The 25,949-nt window shown below is 38.5% G+C and overlaps 2 protein-coding genes across 3 annotated transcripts in view; one reads left to right on the forward strand and one right to left on the reverse strand.

The window, feature by feature from the left end:
* Window positions 1–22,844, reverse strand: ALG5 (ALG5 dolichyl-phosphate beta-glucosyltransferase). The gene is made up of 10 exons (XM_084507079.1): window positions 22,628–22,844; window positions 21,497–21,668; window positions 20,219–20,265; window positions 19,507–19,575; window positions 18,143–18,235; window positions 17,023–17,136; window positions 15,623–15,682; window positions 12,080–12,231; window positions 2,471–2,556; window positions 1–1,269 (listed from the first exon to the last, which is right to left on the reverse strand). Exons 1-10 carry the CDS (start codon window positions 22,697–22,699, stop codon window positions 1,157–1,159), a joined length of 978 nt encoding a protein of 325 aa, XP_084363205.1. The 5' UTR covers window positions 22,700–22,844; the 3' UTR covers window positions 1–1,156.
* EXOSC8 (exosome component 8) overlaps window positions 22,798–25,949 on the forward strand; it is a 12,169-nt gene continuing 9,017 nt past the window's right edge. The window contains exons 1-3 of one of the 2 annotated variants that reach the window (XM_084507080.1): window positions 22,798–22,923; window positions 24,760–24,796; window positions 25,742–25,805. In XM_084507080.1, the coding sequence (XP_084363206.1) occupies window positions 22,907–22,923; window positions 24,760–24,796; window positions 25,742–25,805 (118 nt within the window). In that variant the 5' untranslated portion in view covers window positions 22,798–22,906. The remainder of the gene's footprint in view (window positions 22,924–24,759; window positions 24,797–25,741; window positions 25,806–25,949) is intronic. The other variant, XM_084507081.1, reaches the window with a different exon arrangement.

Raw genomic sequence — 25,949 nt, forward strand, 5'->3', positions numbered from 1 at the left:
TATATTTTTGAGAATTTATTCCAGCACTTCAATTTACAGAAAACTGAGGTAACCCTAACAGAAGCAAAACTCAATATTGCAGTACACCATTGCAGAAGACATAAGAATCACCAGTTAAAAATGTGAAAATACAACCATATACCCTTCATTCTTTAAATCTGTTCACATTTGTATTTGTCTTTGGCAGTCCACAACTGTTCTGAAAGCACTGAAGGTGAATACTATGATAAGGTATGGCACTACTAATAAGACCTGAGATCTTTCTCTCCCTCTCTGATCTCATTTGAAGTACGAGAATTTGAAATTGGCATTGTCAATGCACAGGCCCCCAGTGTGCCTAGGGTCTCATTTTTGCATGCTCTGCATTAGTTTTCCATACCCTTTTCACTACACATTCAGAGATGCCAAGGACTCCTAGCCTTCAGCATGCGGTCTTAATTAGTGTGTATGAACAAAACATATTTATAAAAGACAACATTTTAGAATGAAGTGTGCTTTCTCTTGGAACTCCTACAGCCTGGAGGTGATCTGCAGTGTGATCTCAGAAACTATTTCAGTTTCAGACAACGACACTTGGAATGTCAAGAGACTACTGAAAGTCCTTAGAACAGCCTTAACGAACATTACTGTTACAACTCAGTAAACCCACTTAATGTTTCCCATTACACTGAATCTAAATACACATTAGAGCGAGCCATGATTGATCATTCCAAGTTGCAATAGAGCCATATATTTCCAGATACTACAGAAATAAGTGGTTGTGGTCATTCACAACACAATATTGCACCTTGTAGAATAGAATGCCTCTTTCTAATCTGTATAAATTTCACTAGGAGAAATTCCAAATGTATGATGAGACAAAAGCAGACATATCTCTGTGAGTGAGTTGATAAGACATGTTAAAAAAAACCCTACTATTTAATAAAATAAAAACCTGACCACCAGATAAGAAAATCTTTTTTGGAAATGCTTTCTCTTTTCAGAACATTGCAGAAATTCCCTGTTGACAATCTTACAAAACACGTACATGCTGCAAAAAGGAAACCTACAGCAGGAGCAATGAAGAATTACCTCAGCTTTCATCACCGTTTAACTTGATTGAAATTGTTCTCATGTTCCATTAAGTATAATAATACATTTGGAAAATGTAAATAACCTAATTACATTTTCTTGTTTCAAGCTGCCAGGCACCAGTCATATATCGCAGTCGTATAAAAAGAAGATCCCTGCCCATCTGCAGCCAGCTCCAAAAGGGAACTAACTTAGAACCTGTGATTAATGAAGAAGAAAATCAGAAGGACATTGTTAGAAAAAATGAGCAATGGCAAAACATACTTTTACTAGTCATGAACCTCTGCATTCTCAGCACATTCAGCCCTACAACCTACACCTTGTCATAAAAAATATCACAAAAATATATATTAAAAATGTATTGCATGGTATATTACACTATACCATGAGTGGCAGCAGTACAGTAATTCAATGCATGCCACAGGATGCACAGTATTCTCTGAGACAGGGCTTTGTTCAAATAAATAGGAACCTGAATACCAATAGTTAAGGAAATGATTTCTGAACAACTTTGGAAACTCTTTGGAAATTGTCTTTGAAAGACAGTAACATGAATTGGCCAGTCTTCAGACAAGGTAAGGAACACACACCATGAAACCAATTCCTCTTCCATCTCTGCTAACATTTGTGCTAGGAAGCACAAACGGAACTGCATTGAAAGAAAATAGTCTCTTTTATAGTTAAGTTGGTTTAGGATGTTCTCTGTTTTCTTGCACCTTTTGTCACCATTACGGTTTGTTATACTTTTTGTTGTTCGGAGGTTTTGTTGAGGAGAAAAGGTTCAGCTTAAAAAATACAGAAAAAAAGAAGGAACTGCACTTGATAGGAGGAAGTATGCAAGCAGTACCTCTTAAGTTGTTTTTGCTACTGAAAAATATATAAAGCTATTCTTTCTAGTACCCCAGTAAGAGATCTCTGTACAAGTTTCAAAGAATCAAACAAAATCTGAAGAGAGGGTGCTCTAGAGGAGACTTAATAGATGGGTTGAGAATTTTGGAAGGAGAGACAGAGAAACAGAGCTGAATCGATAAACAATGATGGTCAGGCTTCCTGCAGAGCATTTTATAATTGCACTATTTTTATTAACACATTATTGCAAGAGGACTTGCTGAAGTAGTGCTTTATCCTAGCAGAATAATTACCTACCTTTTTCTCCAGTGTTACCTATTCACCTACTCTTCCTGTGCCTGCGCTACCATGCCATGTGAGAAGGCAGGCAAAGACATGAAATTCAAAATTTTTATGGAAAAAAGGCTGTGTACTATCAAAATTGGATAAAACGATACATTCTGGGAAGACTCATCTTCAGATTTTTTTTATTTATTTATTTATTTATTTATTTATTTATTTGGGAGTGACACTTAAGGAATCTTACCAAGAAAATAAACCATTTCCTTACCTTCAATTTCAGTCCAGTTGACAGCAACTTCTGCTATAGGTATTCTCAAGTGCTGAGCTATGTAAAGAAGTTCTACATCAAATGCCCTGAAATAGAACAGGAAATAGCAAAATACAGTGATATTTATTTCCAGAAGGAAGGTGGTGGTACTGTTAATTAAATCCTTAGCGTAATTTAAAACAGGTTGGCACTCAGTTATGAAGTTGGTACCAATTCCCTACAGGTCTGATGCACATGAAAGGGAATTTAATTTCCTTGACTGAATGACTAAGAAAATAGCCAATGTACAGAAAACAATACTTCACTGCACTCTGTTTCTTAAGGTGTGTGTCATGCTGAGCTCAGACCACTGCTCACTTTTCATTCTGCCACAATCATGATTTAGAAAATTTTGAAGACCAAGCAGTCAAATGTGTGATGTCAATTTACATCTCTACTACTTTCACCAAAGAGGAAGACTACCTGCTGTGTTTTTATGCTGATCTGATACTTTCTCCCTGTACTTTCTAAGTGAAGAATAAAGGCAGCAACACAGAAGTGATTTGAGAAGGTAGTGTGCATAACAGAGGCTGAACAACAGCTGTACTTCACCCAGTGAACATTTAATGTACAACATAAAAACCCTAAAGACCTGTCTTTTTTTTTCTTTTTTTTTTTTTTTCCCCTGCACAATTGTTCACAGGCTGTGCAGCAAAATGAACTGGGGAAGTGATCCTACGCTAATTAAGTCATCTAACCCCCTTGTCTAGTTTCTCCAAAATGAGCTTTAATCCTCACTGTTCTCTGCACAGAAAATTGTTTGTGTGCTTCATTCTTACAAGTATATGCTCAAATATGCCCTCTGAGCCTAAGGCACTGAGGCTATTGATATTAGAAAAGTGCTTTGGCAACGATGGCTTATAATGCTTCTGTAGAAATCAGCATACAAAGTTACTGGCAGTTGCTGTTGACAAGGGTGAATGCAAATCACAACTACAAAGTTTTTGGTTATGTTGGTCACATTTCTTAAATTTATTGATTGCTAGGTCTTTATTTTCCCCCTCTGCAGTCTTCAGTTACCAGTAGGGCTGTTCTTGTTCCTTGCTGGTCATTGAAACTCAAGCTAAAGACTTCCTCTCCCATAAAAATACAAAACAAAACAGAAATCACCACCTTTTTGATTTTTAAAGATATTAGCCTGTATTAAAAAAAAACAAAACACAACAGTGGCCATCCATATCTGATTTCTGTTAGATTCAAGATAAATTCAAACACAAATTCATTTCCCAGGGAACTAAACCTTGAAGGTCAAGGAATTAGAAATGTTCTAGCCAAGCTATTGGTAAGGTTTCCAGTTTGAAGCCAACGGAACAGAAGTTGCAAAACAACTTATTTAGGTCTTGAAAATACCGCTGTGAGGCAGTCAAACACAATTCAACACTAACCCATGTTTTCTCTCCGTAACTTCATACTTTAAGAATCTCCTTAAATTCTCATTACTAACTCCAAATTGATTGTTTTTTAAAATGACAAAAATAATCATCTGTTGCCATTGGAGAAAATGTATGCAATAAAATAATTAAATAACATTATTTCTTCATACTTCAAGTGTTGTTTGAATTCAAGCCCCTAGCAATTCCATTTGACACCACAGCTGTGGGATAGAAAGGTGGCCAAGAGCAAGCAAAAAGACATACTTTAGCAGGTGGCTAGCCAAATTCAGACATTACTTCCTTCTACTTCGATACAACCTTGTACTTCGATCCACCCTCTCCTTCAAGCAGTGCAGGCTATTTCTGCAAAATTATTAATGAACACAACAACAAGAGAAGCTACTTTGAAGTAATTACTCAGGTATGACACGTACACTTAGGTTCCCACTGAAGCACACTGGCCTGCTGGTGAAATCGTTACCACACACGCATCAACCTGAATTCACACGGTAAGTACGTGGAAACAGAACCACTGATACTACTCTCAACAGCATTAAAACATGCAAAGGCAACATAAACAAAAGTTATCTACAGAGACTAGGTATTTTATACAGAGAATTTAGAACCACTACTCGATTTTGATTAGGACACACACCTTTTAATTGTCACAGAAATAGTTACAGGAATAAATTAATGTTTTTTGTTTTATTGTTTTTTCCTCAGTCAACTGTATCTGTGCCAAGCAGCCTTGCCATTTTGCTGTTTTCTTTAAATTAGGGCTGAATATCATTTTATTAATTATGCCACGGTCTCCTTTACTGAAATTGTACTACTCGAGTTTTTGCTGACATTTTATCTTTGTAAGCCAAAAACCCATGTATTCACCTTTGAATGTTTATGAGTCATGTGTATTAAGAGTAAATCTAATTTTGCAATACATACTACTTAACTGACTAAAAATCTTAAGAGACACAGAATAATTGTCTGATGAATTATACTATATGAACTGCTCTAAAAATATTACTCCATGAAGTATTAGCCTGGTGAACTAATGGTTATTTGCAACAATTCCTATGGACAACCAATTACCGGAATGTCAGCAATATACATCAGAGTAGAGCAACACTAAATAGTTTGGGGAACTACAGTGCTCAAAGTATAGGACTAAAAGGACAGGAATTAATCAAGTTGAACGCTAATACTGTTACATGTGGTTGTCATTTGTGTGACAGTGAACATATCCTGAAATATAAAGAACTCGATTCGAGGCTGAAAGGAGAATGACTTTTGTAGGATGCTGCTGGGGTACTGTTTTCCTTCAGCTGTTCCCTATCACCTTCCAGCACAATCCATATGCGTGCTAGAAGAGTTAATGAGGGAATTTAGGTTGTAGGGTACTCAGTACACTGCTGATCCTACGTTCAGACTGCAGACCACCAACTGCAGGCAGCACAGAAGTACTCAGTTTCCCTAGCCAGGATTTTGGTGTGGGTATATTAGCTGGAGCCAGCTGTAGAGATCAAAGCAACACCAGTGGATGAGCTGATGAGTGCAATACACGCGCTTTGACATGAAGCAGCACGTCAGCCACTTGCGAGCAGTTCACGTGTGACAGAAGCACTGTTGGGAACAGCAGGGAGTTGTTCCCACCGTGTACTCCAGGGGATCCTCCTGCAGAGCACGGATGTAGGCACCTCCTGGGTGTGGATCACAGTTTAGAGCACCTACATTTGGCTCCAGCTTGAATGAATTCCTAGAAAAGCTTAACACTCTTCCTTGATCACGCAGAAAGTTCAGGCTCTAATTTAAGCACCTGAAGTTACCCCAAAATACACGGTGTGAACCATTTCCCCACCTACTCCTAATAGTGGCTCCATTATGTGTTAATTAACACAAACATCAAGTATAAAACACAGAAAAACTTTTCCGTGTGGTTGTGTTTATGCTAAATACTTTTGATTAAGTTACAATTTAAAGCTATGCTGGCTAAAACTCGGTTGAACACCAGGTTGGTAGGTGTTTAGCTGAATTCAATCCCTTTTAAACTGAACCTGTAAAATGTTTCTTCTTAAAAAAAAAAAAAAATTTGCAGAATAAATATCTGGTAATTAATTTGAAATTGCTGTTTGGCTTTGCTGCTCCAATACTAAATGTTTCAAATATCGAAATTTGGCATTCTGATATACCATTGCAACAGAAATTTAGAACTTTTCAACAACAAAGAGATGATGTGTTGTTCCAGCAAACTTAGAGGGCAGACAAAACTTTCGATGGCCAAAGAAAGAATGAAATATACTGTCATGCTCCAGCTGTACTGGGGCTTTTGAAAGCCCACATGTTCCTGCTAGGAGCAGCATTTTTTTATTTCTACAAGACAAAACAGAGATGGTTGTAACACCAAAATATTTTTGTGTTGATTAGATGTCCATAAACGTTTCTACTTGTCATGCATAAAAACAGGAAAAAAGAATTCATTCCACTGCTTGTGTTCATCTACAATGCCAAAGAGGTGGAAACACATCCTTCCATACCAGTATTTATCTGTTTATTTAAACAATGAATGCTTCTTTTTCTGTATATATATATATATATATACATATATATATATATATATATATATTTTACAGACTCACATTTAGAGGTTAGTGATAAACTGAAGAAGCAAATGTGACATTTTTATACTGAATTTTTTGTGTTTTAAATGTGAAAAAATGGCTTGTTCAGTGCACAAGGCAATTTTTTTAGACAAAAGTAATAACATTTTCATCTATTCTAATCTGTCAAGATTCTAATCTAATCAATTTATCTAATCAATGATCTTCTAAGTTGCTTAATATCACTATAAATTGCTACTTTACAAAATTATGTCAATCAAGCCAGAACAAAAACTGTATTTTGAATTTCCTCTTATTTTATCAATATTCCAGGTAGGATAATAACTGCTGCCACGTCTAGCTCTTCTGTGTAAGGAAAGAAAAAATTCTGGCTGGATGAACTTTTTTTTTTGTAGTCAGAAAAAATATCAACGACCAAATTTTGGAAATGGAAAATTCTGCCAGTGAGGCAATTGAATTTCCCAGTTTTCCTCTTGCACTTTATAATTTAACATAGAAAGCTACACTTTTCCAGGTCAAAACTGTAGATGCAGAAGTAAAGCTTCTTTTGGAATCTGAAAGTGAGTAATTCCAACCGTCTCTATTATGTTTTTAAAATACCTCTTTTAATTTTTTTTAGGTTTTAATTTAAAAAATGTGCTCCATCCATTTGTGAAAAATAGATTAGTGGTATAATCAGATTCAGAACCTAAAACACAAAGCATATGCTCGCTGTTCAAAAGGTTGCTCTCATTTCAAACTAATGTCAAAACTTTGCTATGTAGAAAGTAAATTTCAAGTTTGCATTCATATACATACAGCCATCTCTCCGAAGGACAATTACATACAAGAAGAAACCACTTACAAAAGAAATCTTGTATACGAAGCAAGCATGACTTCTCAGTATCAAAAATATAAACAGTTTCCAGCATCTATTAATTTTTCAAATGCTTTCTGAACTTTAGAGTTCAAGTAATAAAATATTCCAGGAAATATCTTGGTCTCTTTTGAAAAATTGTTATGATTCTCATCACTGTAACAATAAAACAGTTTGCTTTTAAGATTTCCTAAACATAAGCATCTATAAATTAAATTCAGTGTAGCAAGAAGACAACTGTGGTCTTAATCTTGTAGTATTTTTAACGTTAAAGAGGTGATATACAACTCGGTGTCAACTGGAAGAGAAAAGCACGATGAAAGCAGAAAAACGTGGAGGTCTGAGCAACTAGCTTTTCATTTCTGCTGCAGCTGAAATTTGCTTATTTCCTCATGATTGAATCTGTCAAAGGCAGACATAGAATCATATAAAGGAAGATTGTGATGTCCTGTCACTACCCCCTTGCAATTTTTTCCTGTGAAAAGTGGGTATGGAAACACAAGGCTCCATTTAAAGGTGGTACAAGTTAAACACTTGAAACACCACAAGCGTTTGTGTTTCGTGTCTCTGGTAACAATCGAAGTATGGAAACTAAAAAAATCTTTTGCTCCCTCCTACCTAGCAGCAGGACAGCTACATTGCTTACATTGACCAGAGTGCGAGACGTTCAGTTTCCAAGAAAGAGACTGTGCTCCCAGCACTGGGTCTTTGAGTGAGGTTTGTTATCAGCCTGCTGTGAGACATACAGACAAAACACCTGTATTATTGCTTGGATAAGTGTTGCTCTGCCTTATGGCAGTATTGACAAAACCCAGCACTACAGTGCAGTCTACTGCTACCCAGTGCTAATTCAGCACTTAATTGAGCACTTACTTACTCCCTGGTATGCAAAGACACTTCAGAATTCCTTTTTCCAAGGGGAAGAATTCTCTGGGCTTTTTGTCTACAGAAACAAGCAACACTGCCCATATGGCCCAGAAATTGACCTGCCTCAGATACAAAATTGGGTTAGTCGTATTCACCCTAATCCATGACTTTCAGTATTTCCTGAATAGTTTTATATTTTTGATGCAATTCACACACAAGCAGCCTGACATTTTTGCTACGTATTGTGACACCGTGAGTGGAATTTACCCTGCTGAACTTCAGTCACCTACAGAGATAGCTCCTGTACCAATTGTCCAGCATCCCTCTGTAGTGAGAGGTAGGAAGTGGGCACTTCTCGGCCACACTTCATCTGGCATGTTTTAGAGGTCCTGCACTAGACGGAAGCGAATGATACCCTAATATTGTCCCTTGTTCTTTTGCTTCAGATGCTAGATAAGAAGCAGATGCACTCTAGATGAGATAGAAGGAAACCCAGTCCTTCAGGTGCACATACTTATAATACAGCTGAGCAATTAACTTAACAGTTCAGGCAGGGATTATTAGAAAACCAATTGTATACCATTTTATATTAACATCTTATTAAATGTTATATATCATATATCAGTGTTTAGTCTAAATATGACCCCATGTAAGAATTCATTCAACTCCGTAGCACCTCCAGAAATTGGAGCCTCACAAAACCTGAGCAGAAAGGACAGACCAGGCTCCTGCAGAACCTGCATTCATTCCCTTAAACAACTCACCACACGCTGGTCCAGCAGCAGGGGAACCCATGACAGACTCTATGACCATGCTTCTGGCTCTCAGATGGATATCATCCTATTAAATACTGCTTGTTTGCTGCAAGTTCCTAGCACTCTCCTCCATTATTACCAGAGTATCTGAGCACTCAAATGAATTCTTCTTGCAGTACTTAACTAATGGGATTTTAAGATTCAAACAGAATCAAATGATTTCTTTAGATGCCAAGTAACACCACCGACATGATGCAGGCGTGGTAATAGACAGATTTCAGAGCCTCTTGTCCAGTATCAACATAGAGGTTTCTCTCCAATCCCTTGCCAATGGTCTCAGTACGAATGAGTTGTTCTGCGACTCATTTAGGGATACTATATAATGCAGAATATTGAGTTCATCAGGCAGCTGTAGGAAGAAGGCCCCATAGTCCTTCCTCTGACAGCTTCATACTCACGAGGTGACAGAACTTCCACATCTAACCAGTTTTTGTTTTCCTTTTTTACACATAAGCTAAGTGATGGAAACATATCAGAAGCCAGTTTTATTTAACATAAGGAATTTCTACCATTGGATTACTTCAGATTATTACATCATTAAATACAAAGAAATCCGGTGCATAGTTCTGTGAGATGAATGGCTGATGTCTCTACACTGTTTCCTACTGCAGCTGTCCCAACTGTCTGTACACCATGGACATTTCACTTAAAACAACTATTTCCTTTAATATACTCACTTTGCCCACTTTCTTATTTCTTTTTCCCCCAGTTTTTTTCCAGATCTTACAAATACTGACTGGGAAAGGGACAATAATCTGTTCTGTGCACTGAAATGTTAGCTTCCACTTGCACAAGCTGGATGTTAGCTATGGAGCTGATGAGTAACTTTTGAGTCCATATTGTAGTATTTTCTTCAGCAGTGGCAAAGCCTTTCATCCTAAAATCTTTACTGTTCTGTCAGATTTGGTTGAAATTAGCCAATAGGTATGAAAATAAAGGGAGGGAAGCACAAGAACTGCCTGAAAGACAGAGGAGTAGAAAAGCAGACAGCATATTGCCTGTTTTGGCAGCAAATTAAAGGAAATAAATAAATAAATATTACTTTTGGCAGATTTGTGACTTGGAAGTATCTGAAGAGCTGCTTTTGGGAAGAATTTGAGCTGTTCTTTTTTTTTTGACTAACAAAATATTCTTCATCATGAACCAGTAAGCTTCAGAGAAAAAGGAAAACATTTACGGGATTAGTTTCTGGATTATTGTAAATAAAAAAGCAAGTACTGAAGGCTAATTTTACAGCTGCATATAAAAGCACAATGTATTAGCACACCAAGTCCTGAAGTGCTGGTGTGTTCCACACTATCAATAAAATTACCATAAAGTAAATTAACAATATCCCTTTATCACTGCCTGTATTCTTGGATAAAAATTGATGATTGCATTTTCACAGATTAAAATAATTGTTTTAATTCATTCCTTTCAGATTTCCTTCTTGAACCACTTAAAGAGTCAAGTTAAATAGGATAATTTTGAGATGTGCACTTCTGGGCTATTGATACATGTTTAGCCATGTATTTAGAAAATTCCTGAATATGAAATTTACAGTTTTATAAATCATGTTTGGTTTTGGAGGTAGCAGCATAAATCAAGATTCTAGCTCAGCTACGGTTTTCTTTATGGCAATCAGGAAACCACTCAGCCAGGAAAGTGATTTTGCAGAAGCTGAACACATAAAATTCCAGATCCAGTTTAAGAGAAGCTGCATCATACACACCAAATTTGTGTGCTCAAACAATACCTTCACAAGCCCATCTCTAGGAGTGATAAAGCGTGACTACCACTGCCAAAACTCAACCTAAAACGAGATGTAATGGATTTTACTGAGACTGTGGGATTAGGCATTTTTTTGGGAACACTGGTCAGTAATTCTTCTCCCTGTAGCATGCAGTAGCCTGTGGAGTTTTTTTTGGGATGAACACAGTAATTTGAAAAGATTTGATGATAATTAAACTTGGGGACTGTCATGATGCTTTTAAGCAATAACTGTGGACTAGGAAGTTTACAGAAATTCTGGTATTTATGGGGAAACAGCGTTTCAGTCTCATAACAATAATCATGACTGTCACTCTCATAAGGGAACTGTTCTAGCTAAATTATAAAGAAAGTTCTAAAGTAATTCAAAGATCATGCATCATTTTCTAGTGCCTTAAATGACTGAAATCTATCAGTAGTCCTCTCGTTAGATATTCCAGCCAGAAAATAAAGGTATTTCCTTTTTCTTTGAGCCTTTAGCAATTACCAGTATCTTGTCAGATATGAACATTAGGAAAAATGCTTTGGTTAAGGAACACTCAACTGTGAGGTTGTATTGCATAAAAATAGTTTGTTAAAAGTTTTGAATAGGATTATTAACTATCAACTTTCCATAGCAAAACAAGAGCTTCTCTCCATTTCTTACTCTGCCTGTAGGGCTCATATCTGTAAAAGGAGAGAGGACTCTCAGAAATAAGTAATTGAATATAATTGAATATAAGACAACAACAACAACAAAAAAAGTCTGATTGGGTTTTCTTGCTTTTAGATGTGAAGAGAGAGGAGAAGAGTCCACTTTCCTAATCAATCACCTATTGGTCTGACAAAGCAAAACCAAAATGTACTACTTCTGAGTACTACAAAACTCTTTCTACACCACATGCCAAAGTAAAATGGACTTGCAAGGAAGGCATCAAGGATGTTATCCAAAATCTCTGCAACGTGGTCTTACAATCCTTCCTGCAGTTTACATTGGATGCTATTTTAAAGTCAAAACTTAGTTTAAAACTTAGCAAGTCCATCTGTTTCCCTTATCCCTACCTTCACAAAAAGAAAAATGAACTAATTCCTGAAGTAGACCTTAAGAATAAAATAGAATTCCTAGCAAATACCAAGGTATTTTTACTATACAAGTAGTACTGTAATTCATCAAGAAACTGGGCAGCTAGGATTTATGCACAGACATCATGTTTCATAGTAGCTGCAATGCTGAAATTACTTTTTCAAAACCACGTTCAATGAGAAACAAAACAAAACAAACAAACAAAAAAAAACAACAAAAACAGAGAATTTACCAGCGTTCTACGTGGAGAGTTGAGAAAGTCCGCAAGGCAGCTTCTCTGGTGAAGAGTTTAAATCCACACTGTGTATCCCTGATTTCTTTGACACACAGAAACCATACAAGGAAGTGGAACCCGTACATAAGGAGAGTTCGAAAGTAAGAACGCTGTGAACAAATGACAAGTAGTTAGATGGCTTCATTTATGTGATGAGTGAAGTGTTTCAAGAGAGCTGGCTTACAGGACAATAAACATGTTTTGTGACAGCTTTCAAAGGCTGTAAACTATTTTTGTTTTGTACTGGAAGCAAACCAGAACTTTTGGATTCTTACAGTGAAACAAAGCTAGAGCTGAAAGGGAACGACTTGCCAATCAAGTTCACATTTAGAATATAGGCACAGGGTATGAAAAGTCCAAGTTCTTGTTGCTTTACCTAATTCAGAGCAGCTTTCCATTCTGGACAACACCGTATCAAGCACAGCAGAAATCCAAACCTGGATTTCAACTCAGATTGAGCAGTACAGCCTGTGATTTCCAGGGAACTGGGGGTACCAGGAAGAGGAAAGTGAAGGAGGAAGGTGGAATGGCATGCTACATCCTCTGCTCCACTGGGTACATCTGTCTGGTTGGCTGAACAAGCCCAACAAATTCACAAGTTAACACAATCAACACTGGAGAATAACCCTACAGGGCTGCATAAAGACTGTTATTCTTAAGAATACACAGTAAAAACTATGCAGGTTCCAGCTGCTACCCCAAAACATTTTTTTGAAAGTTTATTATTATTCCTAAAAACCAAAACCACACAACAACAATTGAAAACAAACAAACAAACAAACAAAAAAAAAACAAACAAAAAAACCAGGAGCATCCCTTGTTGTTTGCATTGAACACTTCTTTCATTAAAGATTCAATGATCTCCAGAGATTACACACAATGTGTTAAGGCACTTAAAGGAATGCAATTAAAGAATGGATTTTTTTTTTTTTTCCAGCATGTGATGGTCCAAGTAACAAACAGGACTGAAGTAACAGCTGCTGTGTAAGGTAATTTTTCATTTTATACTTCCAGCAATGTTCCAGTCACCTCTTTTGTTCTTTTGCAAATGTATTTTATGTTCCTGCTACAAGTTTTCCCAGTCTATTGTTTGGTTACACTTTTGGCCTTGACATAATAATCACACAGATGTGTTTGTCCATGCAATCCGGAGGCTGCCTTCTGGGTTTGCAGAGATCACTCCTAGTCTTGTGTTCAAGACAGCTCCTAAGCAAACAGGACTCAGACCCACAAATCACTTCTGAACTCACTGCTGAATTAAGCTGAATTTAGATGATTGTATCTAGGACAGCAAGCCAAATACTACGCAAAATCTTTAGGAGCCAGCAATTCATCTGTTAAGTATCTCTGGGTGATAAGAGATTCCTTTAAAGCTAATAATTGCAAACCTCAGTTAAAAAATGGGAAGATGTTCAGCTTATTATGTAAGAGCTTCTGGCTTAAGGAAATTTATAGCTTTTGCCTCTTAGAAAAGAGCTCTAGCCCTGAGTTAATGGTGGATATGGTGTGGATTTTTTGGGTCTTTTGGTGAAGGTGAGCCACCCTGTACCCAGTAACACAAGACTACTTACTAGTCCCAGAAGGAAAGCTCTTAGAGGCTGCATGACTGCCATCCTGTAATAGCGTGCACTTTGCAAAAAGGAGCTCCTGTGTTATGTTCATTGCTCTCAGGACTATTTATGCCTTTATTTATGGACTCATTAACGTACATTAACAATTCTAGAAGCAGAACAGCAATATTGATGTCTTGAGACTTAAATTAAGGGTGAAATTCTGGTCTTAATAAATCCCACATGGCTTCTTATCACAGCTTTATTCTACTGTTCTAGATGCCACTAAGCCCAGAGAGAAATCCCAACTTCTCAAACATTATTTTGCATCTTTTTTTATTTTTAATACCTATTGCCTACTCAGCAGTTTTTTCCCCAATGTGGTAGTCCTTCCTTTCCAGACCTGGGACAGGTAGAGTGATGAAATGTGCTACATATTTTAAACAGAACATTGCCACGTAATCAGTTGATGATGCTCTCATAAAAAAGTCAGAAATAGGGGGAGAAACAAGAAGCAAAGGGGGGATACTCTCATCCTGCCAACTGTATTTCTGCATTAAAAGCTAAAACGCTGTTCCGATTCTTCTCCCTTACCTAGCAAACCCTTCAAAGATGCTAAGAAATATGAGTGAAATATGAGATGAAAGTTCATGTATACTCAGTGCCTCAACACAGCATGAAGGAATTCTGTGGGCTCCAATTTATTAGCTACATGGTCTCCATCTAGCTACATGGTCTTCATATAGCAGCAACATTTCTAGGACTCAGACTAACTGTAAATGGTGTATTCTGTCCCACAAGCATGCAAGTACCATGTCAAATATTTGTTCTTATTTGGGAAAATTATTATTATTATTTTTTTCCTATTTTTTTTTTCTTTCTGTGAGGATGCTGACATAAACACACCAGTATTTATAAGAACTCTTTTCCAGTGCACTGCTCCAATACCACTTGATAAACCAGAAGAAAAAAAGTTCAAGATCTACCAGGGGCTGAACATTACCAGAGTAACTTCTTTTGGACTTTTTAAAGGACTTTTTGGACTTTTTACTATTTGGGTATATATATCAGTTTCAAGTATCAAACATCAGCATACACAAAGCTTACTCTTGAGAACATTCAACATGATGAGCATATCTAATGATGCTCAAAAATATTAGTCCAGCAATGTGTCTGTTGTAATACAAATTCCATGCCTGTGCTTTGTCAACTATTGTCAGCCAAGACATCAGAAAACCAGATGCAAGATAAGACTGTGCCTATGCATCCCTGTTTATTCCACAAGAGCCACACACTGAACAGGACCGTTCAGTAGATTGAGTACAAACTCAAAAATTTTACTGTAATACAGAAAAATTACAGTACAGTACTTTCCCCACTGATTGAGATACTCTTCAAAGTTTATTGCTAATTACCCCTAACTCACTTTGAACAGCCCTCAAGATCCGTAGATAACAAGCTCCTGCTGTGGAAGAGAATCAATGAAAGTGAACTCATCATTTGCCTTCCACTCCACCACCACTACTGGCAGAAAATGTACACTTGAACAGAGACCATTCCACTGCAGCAGCTTTAACTCATCAGTTACAAAATGTTAACTTCTGAGGACTGTGCCTGAAACTTTACTTCCTAATGACAGGAAACCAAAGTTGTCTCTAGTAACCAATTAAGTCAGGAATTTGAAGCTCTGCTTGTAAGATGTTCTCAACTAGGAAAACGGAATCCTTCAATCATAACAATAACTGAAACCAGTTCAAAGTTGGTGGTGCCTGAAATCTAGAACACATCCGTTGTATGTGATGGAGCATATGTTCCACTAATGGCAAGCATTTCCTATTTTCCAGCTTCCATTCTTTTGCAGATCTTGCTTATTTAATTGTAAAACCTGTACAGCAGATACAAATAATGGAAATATTTTGAGTACTGGTACACAGAAAGAAAGGGAACAAACCTTTGCTATTGAGTCCTTTTCCAGATGAGCTCTAGAACCACAGGAAATAGCCATCTGGTTCTGTGCAGGAATTCAAATTAAAGAATTATTAGTTAAACTAACGTTTTCTGAATCATTGGAATTTTATGTGAGTCTCCACATGAAACCTTTACGAGTGATGATAACTGTATAATAAAAACTTCAGAGGTGTATACTCTTCTGTGTCCTGTAGCTGCAGTTTTTCTGCTGCTATATTCCAAGGCTAAAATAAATCTTTTTTACGACTAAGAGATCATCTAAAGGTTATTACATTTTCTATATGGTACGTACGGATTGGTACAATTTATTCATATCTGGCTTAGTTTACATTGTTCCTCTGAAGTATGCATACAGTAAGTATATTAAACAGCACAGAAATGCAGTGAGCATTCCAAGGCTCCTAAAGTTATAATGTATGTTTTCCCTTAGATACTACATTGTGAATGGTAACAGAATACTTGTTCCTTTGATGTATCTTCAAACAAGTAAAACACCCTGGTTTCAGTCACAAATATAATCCCAAATTAAATCAAAAGCGATGCTCAAAATAGAATATTTAAAGTTATTCTCACGCTAGTACTTCTCACATAACCCCCCCCTAAACCTGCTGTGTTAGTGTGGGATTGATGTTGAAGAACCAGCAGCGGCTGCTGCTGCCTGGGCAGTGAAAAGCATCAGGGAAACACTGCCACCCGGTGGCCCCGGCGCTTCTGTACCTACACTCATGGACAGCTGGTGCCCTTTGTACAGGTGCAGCCATCAGAGAGTTCCCACTGGAAAGCTGTGTACCATTTCTTGCATATTGGGAACCTAGCTAGATGTACCCCTCTGTTCTGCACTTAAATCCCAGGCTAATGAAAACAAACCTCAGTTCTTTCAGGTCAAGCACGTGAAAGACAATGACCGTGAGAGAGGGATTCTTCTTACAGTTTTCTGAATTTGTATTTACAGGAGTTCTTCCAAATACTGTCATTAAACAAACAATTCTAAGAAAATAAAACCTCTAAAAATAGAATGAAATTAAGATGCACCCTTGAAGTTATACAGGATGACATCAGATAAGAATACTACAGTTAAATAAGCAAATACAGTATTTTTAAGTGAATAAAACATGGTATTTATACAGAGAATAACAATTTAAAAGGAAAACTGGTAAATAGAATGTTATGTGCTGCGTTGAAATAGGCACAGTGAGTACCAAGGAGGTAAGAACTCCATGGAAGCTACCTCCTGCAGCCCATTCTCACAACTTCTAAGTGTGAGGTCTTCAGACTGACAGCTACATCTTCAACTGGATCTCAAAGAGCTTAAGGTAAAGAGAACTATAAAAATCTATCTGTATGCATGTGTATTAAACTAAGATATAGACAGTTTATACTCACAGGCCATGGTTGAAGATTTTTTAGACCTTCTTCTACTTTTTCAATATCTGCAAATTTTGTAGCTCCATCTGCATCAGCCATAAGGATTGTTTTCCCTCGAGAAATGAAGACACCCTACAATCAAAATAGTCAATAAAAATCTACACCTTCCAAATCAGTATTTGTCATAAGCTAGCTGCAAACACTGCAAGCACCTGATGTAGCAACCAGAACAGTGATATCTCAAAGACTCAACACAACAGGTGAGGCTTAATATTCTGCCACTAACAATTTATTAAATTATATTGTAACAACATCTAAAGACTTTACACACGGCACACTGTCCCAAAACGACAGGGAATGCACAAACACAAAAAGTTAACAAACCCTCTCTGGAGAAGCTTGCAAACTAAAAGCTTTACAAACTAAAATTGTGAGACATGACAAGTTGCTACTGTCAGCTAAACAGGGGAGCACAAAGCAGTAATTAGCAGTTGCCACCACACTGAACAGCCTTCCTTTGTCATTTGAACTATGGAAAGGAGGATCCAGTGCTATTTTTTAATAACACAATTTCAGGAGAATTCAAGAGAGAATCTGAAATTAGTTCTGAGGAATAATAAGCCCTAAGTCACAGTGTCACTGCAAAACATATATGATGCTGCAGGTTTTGTCACATTCTTGGTCAGAGATCTTTGACAATGTTTGATGGGGTTCAGACAGGGAAGCAATTAATGGTGGGTTTGCCAAATACATTGTCTTAACTGAACATGTGTGACTTTGAAAAAAAAAAAAAAAAAGGCAATGAAACCCCACTATAAAGTGCAAAACTGTATCACACACAGAATCATCATATAAAAGAGTTCTTTGTAATTGTTCTTCCCAGGAATAAAATACCATTTCTGAGATCTAATTTCAGATCTAAAAAAAAATTAGATAATTAAAAATTTAGATATCTAAAAGATTTAGTTATGTTTCTTTTATAAAGAGCTTTTGTTTTACTTCATGGAACCCATACTTAGTTTTCTGGCAATCATTTTGTCAATATATTGAAATCATAGTGTAGATCAGCATAGCTCTACCTTCTGCATATTTGGGCACAGGTAGTTCGAACAGAGAAAGAGATTAAAGTATTAATTACCATCCTGACTGCTCCTCCTTTCCCTCGATTTTTTACTAAAGAAAGGACTCGCACTTTGTCGCTTCCATATTTCTTGCAGTACTTCATTGCAACCTGATAGACATACAAAAAACGAGCATAAAACAAAAACAGGAATCAAGGTAGAAGTTTACATTTTCTCACCCTTTCTTTTTTGTTTTAATTTAATAGCACATAGCTATAATCACTTCAGTCTCCATAAATACATTGCCAGTGTTTGCTGGAGTCTGTTTGGGGAAAATAAAAACCAGTTCACAGTCAACACAAAAAGACTGGAGAAGCTAGGCATGTTCAGTAGAACAGGATATTCCTCCAAGCAATTCTAAACTCCATTCACTGAAGTCCAAAAGACTCACAATACCAATGTAATTTATACCACGCTATTTCAGACCCTTTATACTAATACAAATATTTAATCAAAAAAATATATTTCTTTACTGCTATTATCTATTTCTCACTTGTCTTGCTGCTCTCTGTGGTCTTAAAGAATCAATGATCTAAAATCCTATTCACATTGATGTGCAGTTTTCTTCCATGCTATGGGGGAACAAACAAATGAACCTTTTCCTCTAATCTTTTCTAACAGCTGCCACAAGTCCTTGCAAGTCCAGAGGCTCATGGCCACAGTGCAGTCAGTTAGAAATGATACTAGAAAGTATGTAAAGTCAATAAATATATATCTGAATGATACTTAACGGACAAGATTAAGCTTGAGAAGCTTAAGAAGAAAATGAAAAAGCAGCATTCATTTTAGTATCTGACCCCAAATTCTAACAAGCAGTAATTAAAAATAATAATAAAAAAATCCCAAGTTGGCCAGCCTTCCTTTCCAGTGACATTCATCGAAGTAGGAGGAGAAGAATGCAGAACTATTCTGAAAACAGTTACTGTCACTGGGATTTTAAAATGAACAATGCCACAAAGGATACAATAAAGAGCTACACAATATGTCAGCCATTCTGTCAATTACAGTATGAATCTGCTATTTTAAAAGGTTTCTAACGCTTCCTTAAGTTTTTATTCACATCACTGTGCACACGTAGAGTATTTGAGAAGTTTATTGAAGCTAAGATTTGAATTTTTACAGTTTCAGCAGCAGGAAAACTCTGTGTGGGGAGCACATCAGCCAGTCAAGAATACTGGCATTCAAAAAATAATTGTATGTGTATGCTTATGCATATGTGACATCCGTAATGCAGGTAGGACAATGATAGAAAGTATTCAGAAACTTGAATTTGAATTGTCAAGTATTTCAAGTAACAAAATGTAAAGGCAAAACATTATTTGAAACTGCAGCGTAAAAATCCATACCTCTGATTTCTTGGTAAGACATTTCTTTTTCTTACCTTTGTGGTTTGATCTTTACTTCCATCATCAACCACTATTACTTCGTAAGTGAATGAAGGATCTTGTTTCTTAAAAAGAAGAACAGAAAAAACGTATTTCATCCAATATCTGAAGTCGGTGTTTTGAACATCAGCATACCTTACCTCTGTCAGTTTTCAACTCACTCATGTTGAGACAGGCACCAATATAACGCAGTAAATTTGCTACGGTAGCAATTTTAGTCGAAGAATTTTGCCACATATGATGCCTGTTCCATTATATTGGCTGTCATATTGTTCCTCAACTATCATTTAGAACTAAAAAAAATTAATTTATAAGAGGTGAAAATTCAGAACAACATCACTGCTAATACAAACAAACCAAACAAAATGCACAAGGCACTTCTTACCCAAATAACCAACCCTAATGAAGAACACAGGTTTAAAAAACTTTGGGACAAACAACTATATAGTTTAGATGTTAAATGGATCATTAATCCTTACTTTCCATCTTGGAGAGATAGCATGCATCACATAGTAGTAATTAAATTTAATTAAAAAAATGCCATCCAGTATTCAATCTAAAAATAACTGATAAGAGACAAAGTATTACTTCCAAGTGGCTAAAATTACGCTATTTAACATACAGCAAAAAACCCCAATGCAAATAGATCACAGACTTATTACATATAGTAAATAAAGATAATATATTTTGAATGCAAAATGAAAATACCTGTCTTTTTTCCAGAAAATCCATAGCTTCATCCATCATAAGAGGTACTAGACAAAAAAAAAAAAACACAAATATGAAGTTAGTAGATTTTAACAGGCTAAACACCAAAAAGCATCTGTACATGCAAGCTGACAACAACCACAAAGCTAAGATGAGCAAACTGCTTTCTTCATACTACACCAGCTTCAGTAGACAAGCTTAGCACCTGCAATTCTAAGCCTCATCCTTTCTGAATGGAAGGACAATGAAAAATCTCACACACGTAAGACAGACACAAAAATTTATTTTAAAGATTAGAACCAGGTCTCCATTTTAAAATGCTATTCTCTAAGCAGTATTAAAGAAAAAAAAAAATCTCCAAGCTATTTAAGCCAACTGACAGAGAAATTCCTAACGCTACTTAGTCCCATGCCTTCTCCTACTATAGCTGTTAGCTGTGATGCTTCAGCCAAAAAAATGACACTATTTTTGCAGCAGATTTATCTGCAGGTTAGAAACACATTCGACTTTATGGCCATCTTTGCAAGACATACTCATTTCTGAACTCATTGCAGGTGCTTACTCTGTCTCCAGAGAGACAACTAAATGAAAAGCACATTAAATATACATGTGCTTACAGTAAGCAAGAACTTAAATGAGAACCAGGACTGAGGAATGCAATGGACTCAAAGAACTAGGCCTACCTTGTGTCCAGATGCACATTATTTGTCAATATCCCTCAAGAGAATTCCAGACAGCTCACTACTTTCACTCACCAAGAATAGAAAGGTATGCTACCACATCAAGCAGAAGTACAGCTCTACAGCTTGACAATTTCTGTCACATTGGAAAGTCTTTGCTTTTTAGTCTCATGTCCTCATACATATGGCCAAGCCAAAAGCCAAACAGCAGAATTAAAGCCATGAGATCATTCCTTTCCTGCTTGTCTGAAACTGCTGCTGTTGCTTACAGCAAGCTCTGAAATTAATTTTAAAAGTCTGTTTATATGCCTAGCTTTACAGCAACTACAGGGGCAATGAGCAGCTATCCTGCTATACTTTAGCAAAATAAAGCAGATTCTTACAAGTGCTCCATCCTACTTTTAGCAGCAACAGTCAAATTACACAATAACTTAATTTTGAAATTCAATGTGCTTGGACTGTTTTTTGGAAACTGCGTAGAAAATCAGACACATAATCTGGCGAGCTACAGTCTACTGCCAACACAAACTGACCTCTGCATTATCAGAGGAACAACAGATAGATTTTCTTCTTTTTCTCAAAACAAGAAAAATCTTACACCGGTCTTCCTCATTGTATGAAGGCACAACAACAGAGAGTTCCTTTGTGGGGGGATCGTGTATACTTGGTACAGATTCTTTCCTGCCTTCAGAATTTATGAAGAATTTTTCTTCTTCGTATCGGTGAAGGGCTGGCATTTTTATGGCAGTTACATGAGCAATCACACAAATCTGTAATAAAAAAGATAAAAAGAGAAAATATTTGAGCATTGTTTATATACCAGCATTGTATTAAAGGTTTATCTAGCTGCTGAATACGTTACAAGGGGCAACCAAACATATTTCAGTAATGAGATGGGTCAATAGCACATTGCTTCATCCACCAACCAAATTGCAAAGGACCAAAAACTTCTTGTGTGAGTGCTGATCTGCTCGAGGGTAGGAGGGCTCTGCAGAGGGATCTGGATAGGCTGGGCCGAGGCCAACTGCATGAGGTTCAACAAAGCTGAGCGCTGAGTCCTGCACTGGGGGCACAACAAGCCCAAGGCTGGGTATTAGGAGAAATTTCTTCACTGAGAGGGTTGTGTGGCGTTGGAATGGGCTGCCAAGGAGGTGGCGGAGTCACCATCGCTGGAGGTGTTCGAGAAGCACATAGATGTAGAACTTGGTAGCATGGTTTAGCGGTGAACTTGTCAGTACTGGGTTAAAGGTTAGACTAGATGGTCTTAAGTCAACTGCGACTCCGGATGCCCTCGAAGGGCTGGTCTACGCCTTGCCGCACCTTGTCCAAATAATCTGTCAGCCAGCTGGCGTTACCTGTGTCCTGTGCTGAGCCACTGGAAGCGGTGGCATTGCTGTGGAGTACAGCACGCCCCTGTCAGAGCACTTCTATGCACAGCCGAAACACAGCTGACAGCTGTCTCCCCAAGTCCTCGGGAGCACCACAGACGTGGCAGCAGTGTCGTGCGGCAGAATTTCGGTTTCTATGCGAAAATCCTCAACCTCGCTCCCCATTTCACAGCAGCTCCCCATTTTACACCCCTTGTCCCCGAGCGGCTGGGGCAGGATCCCCACAGCGGGTGCCTCCAGCAGGCGTACAGCCCCCGGGGCAAATCACACCCCCCGCGAGCCCACCCCCGCTGCAAACACCACACACCCCGAGCCCTCCACACCACCCCAGGAGCTCTCACCAGGAGGAGGAGGAGGAGGAGGAAGGCTGCCAGCAAGGCGACGGCCTCGGGCAGGGGCAGCGGCAGCGCCATAGCCCGCGGCGGCGGGGGGGAGGCAGCGGCTCGGCGCCCTGAGGCGAGGCTACAGCCACGCGGAAGCCGCCATCTCCTTTCCCTTCCCTTCCTTTCCCTTCCCCGCCCCGCCGTGCTGGCAGCCGGCCGGCAGCGGAGGCTTCTGGGCGCTGCAACCCCGGAACCACACCCGGGGAAGGGAGGAGAAAGGAGGGGAAAGGCAGCGGCATGGCGACGGCGTTCAAGTAAGCGCGGGGCGCTGGGGCGGCCCCTCGCGGCTCTTCCCTGCCAGGGGATGGCTGCCGGGGGTTGCAGGCGGATCGGGGGAGCCCCCGGCTTCTCGCCTCGTCTTGGGACCGTGGGTTCTGCCTGCTGGGTGAAATGGGGTGTCGCGAGTGATCGGGAAACGGGGTGTCGCGACTGGTCGTGGGGGGTGGGTGCGGAGGGGTGCTGGACCCTTCTACCGGGGCTGGGGGGAGGAGAGCGGAGGAGCCCCCATGAGACGCGGGGACTCCGTGTGCTGGCTTCCGTGGGGATACGCCTGCTTATTTTGTTCTACGTACACGTTATAAAACGTGCGTGCCTGTGTGTCTGTCTGTCTCTGTCTGTGTCTCTGTGTGTGTGTGTAACAGCGCCGCTGTCAGTGCCTGCATCTCAGCATGGCTGAGTGCGGGGCCCTGCGTTTCGGTCACAACAACCCCCTGCAGCGCTGCAGGCTTGGCACAGAGTGACTCGAAAGCTGTGCAGAGGAAAAGGATCTGGGGTTTTGGCTGGTGCTCGCCTGGATATGAGCCAGCAGTGTGGCCAGGTGGCCAAGAAGGCCAGTGGCGTCCTGGCTTGTATCAGGAATAGTATGGCCAGCAGGATCAGGGTGGTGATCGACCCCCTGTACTCTGCTCTGCTGAGGCCACATCTCAAGTACTGTGTTGGGTCACTCAGTACAAGAAGGACATCGAGGCCCTGGAGCGTGTCCAGAGCAGGGCTACGAAGCTGGTGAAGGGCCTGGAGCACAAGTCCTGTGAGGAGCGGCTGAGGGAGCTGGGGGTGTTTGGTCTGGGGAAGAGGAAGCTCAGGGGAGACCCCATTACTCTCTACAACTGCCTGAAAGGAAGGTGTGGGGAGCTGGGGGTCGGCCTCTGCTCACAGGTAACCAGTGATAGGACTAGAGGGAATGGCCTCAAGTTGTGCCAGGGGAGGTTCAGGTTGGAAATGAGGAGACATTTCTGCTCAGAAAGAGCAGTCAGGCACTGGGACGGGTTGCCCAGGGAGGTGGTGGAGTCACCGTCCCTGGGGGTGTTCAAGGAGAGGTTGGACGTGGTGCTTGGGGACATGGGTTAGTGGATGACAGTGGTAGCAGGGGATGGTTGGACCAGATGATCTTGGAGGTCTTTTGAATGATTCTGTGATTCTAAACATGTGAAAGCATTGCTCAAATACTAAAACAACACATATGAAACAACACTTCTTTCAACCTTAATGTTCTGTGCTTAAAATCGCAATGCACAAACTATGTTGGCAGTATCTGAGTAATAATAAACATCAGTTATTTCTCAACTGAAGCATAAAGCATTTCTCACAATTTTTATTTTTTCCTGAAGATTCTAAAAAATGTAATATTTCATGTAAAGTGTTTTTTTTTTTTTTTTTTGTGCATCTGAATGCAGTCATTGAGCTACCAAATATTACAGATACTGTAATAAAATTACCCTTTCTGCAACTCTTCAAAAAAAATCTATATTGTTTCCTCAGTAAACATTCACTTTGACCTTAAAATTAATAGGCATTTAGTTAATATTATTGAGGTGAAAGCTGGTAGCTTGTGCTAGGTGTATGTGCATGCAGATTCCTTGTGAAGAAGTATTTTGGAAAATGTATGACAAAAAAAGTTTGTTTCTTCATCTTTACTGTTTCTTAGATCAGTCTAGAGTTTCCAAGTTTTTCGTATTCTTATTTCGTATTACTAAGCAGCTTTGCAAGCCATCTTGATTCTTAGATTATTTGTTATTGTAGGATAGCACTTGCTTTTTCTTTTTGCTCTCCTTGGAAGCTTGTGTGTAAATATCCTTTCTTATTTATTGTAGGACAGTGGAACCGTTGGAATACTATAGAAGATTTTTGGTGAGTAAAACATGATGTCGTTTATAAATTGGTTGGAAGCAATTCTTGTGTACTCAAGCTTTTTTAATTTGCATGAAAACTTGAAACTGTAAGGGAAAAACAACTCACTAAGTTGAGGAAAAATGCTTGTAGCTCTTCAGAACTTGTTTTTCCTCCTGTCCCTGTCATTGATTCTGTGGCAGGTTGTGTTCCTGTTTAACTCCAGATGTGAAAATGCTTTTGTTGGCCTCAAAATGAGTCTGAGTTAAATTTGACCAAGGTGGTGCTGCAGGCTTGTGTCTAGTGCAAAGCGACTTGGCATTCAGTTGCTACTAAAAGTAATAAAAAATATTGCTACTAACTGTGCTCACTGTAACTGTGAAGGAGAGCCTCTTTTTTTCTGTATGCTTTACACTAAAATACTATTGATTTGGAAACGAATACGGCATTACTTCTATCAGTTTCAGTTCTTGTAATTGAACCAAAAGTTTTGATTTTGAGAAGCTTGAAATTGTGATGAATAATAGTTCAGATCTAACGTGATAACAAATTGGTGTTGCTTCTAACTTAAGGTTTGGGTTCTGCTGAACAGCTTCTGACTGACAATATTTAGAGGTGTTTTTTGTTTTGTTTCATTTTGGTTCACTCTAATGTTCGTTTTCTGAATCTAGCCTGTAGTACTTATCCTTGAGACAGACAATCAATCTATTGTTATATTTATTTTCTAAATAAGTTACAATAAATAAAAAAAATGCCGATCCTGCAATCACAAACAGGGCATCTATTGATGAAAAACTGTCTGGAACGTGATCAAGCTTTTCCTAGCAATTTTGTAGCTGTGTATTTCCACCAAAATGGAGAATGCTTTTTATATAAACTTACCAATATGTTATTTGATAAAATATGTCTGGTGTGTTATTTGATAAGAATATGTTTTCTAACTTGAAATTTGTAATTTCTATGTAGAAAGAGAACTGTCGACCTGATGGGAGGGAGCTAGGTGAATTCCGGGCAACCACTGTCAACATAGGTAAGTGGAATAATAATGATAATGTGGGTATTATTAATCTCTCATTGCAATAGCCAGTACCCTTAATGACTTGCTTATCACTTATCTTGGTGCTTGAATTTTGAAACAAGGAAGAGGAAGGATTTTTATTTATAGTTCCAACAG

Source organism: Aythya ferina (assembly GCF_964211825.1).
Source record: "Aythya ferina genome assembly, chromosome: 1".
Lineage (NCBI taxonomy): Eukaryota > Metazoa > Chordata > Aves > Anseriformes > Anatidae > Aythya > Aythya ferina.

What these genes read in the sequence shown, in the direction of transcription:
- ALG5 (XM_084507079.1), bottom strand. Translation starts at nt 22,699, where the DNA reads ATGGCGCTGCCGCTGCCCCTGCCCGAGGCCGTCGCCTTGCTGGCAGCC. An exon ending in GTAAAGATCAAACCACAAAG is followed by an intron (nt 18,236 to 19,506) that starts GTAAGAAAAAGA and finishes TATGTCTATCAG; the next exon opens with GTTGCAATGAAGTACTGCAA. An exon ending in AAGGAGGAGCAGTCAGGATG is followed by an intron (nt 17,137 to 18,142) that starts GTAATTAATACT and finishes TTTTGATTGTAG; the next exon opens with GGTGTCTTCATTTCTCGAGG.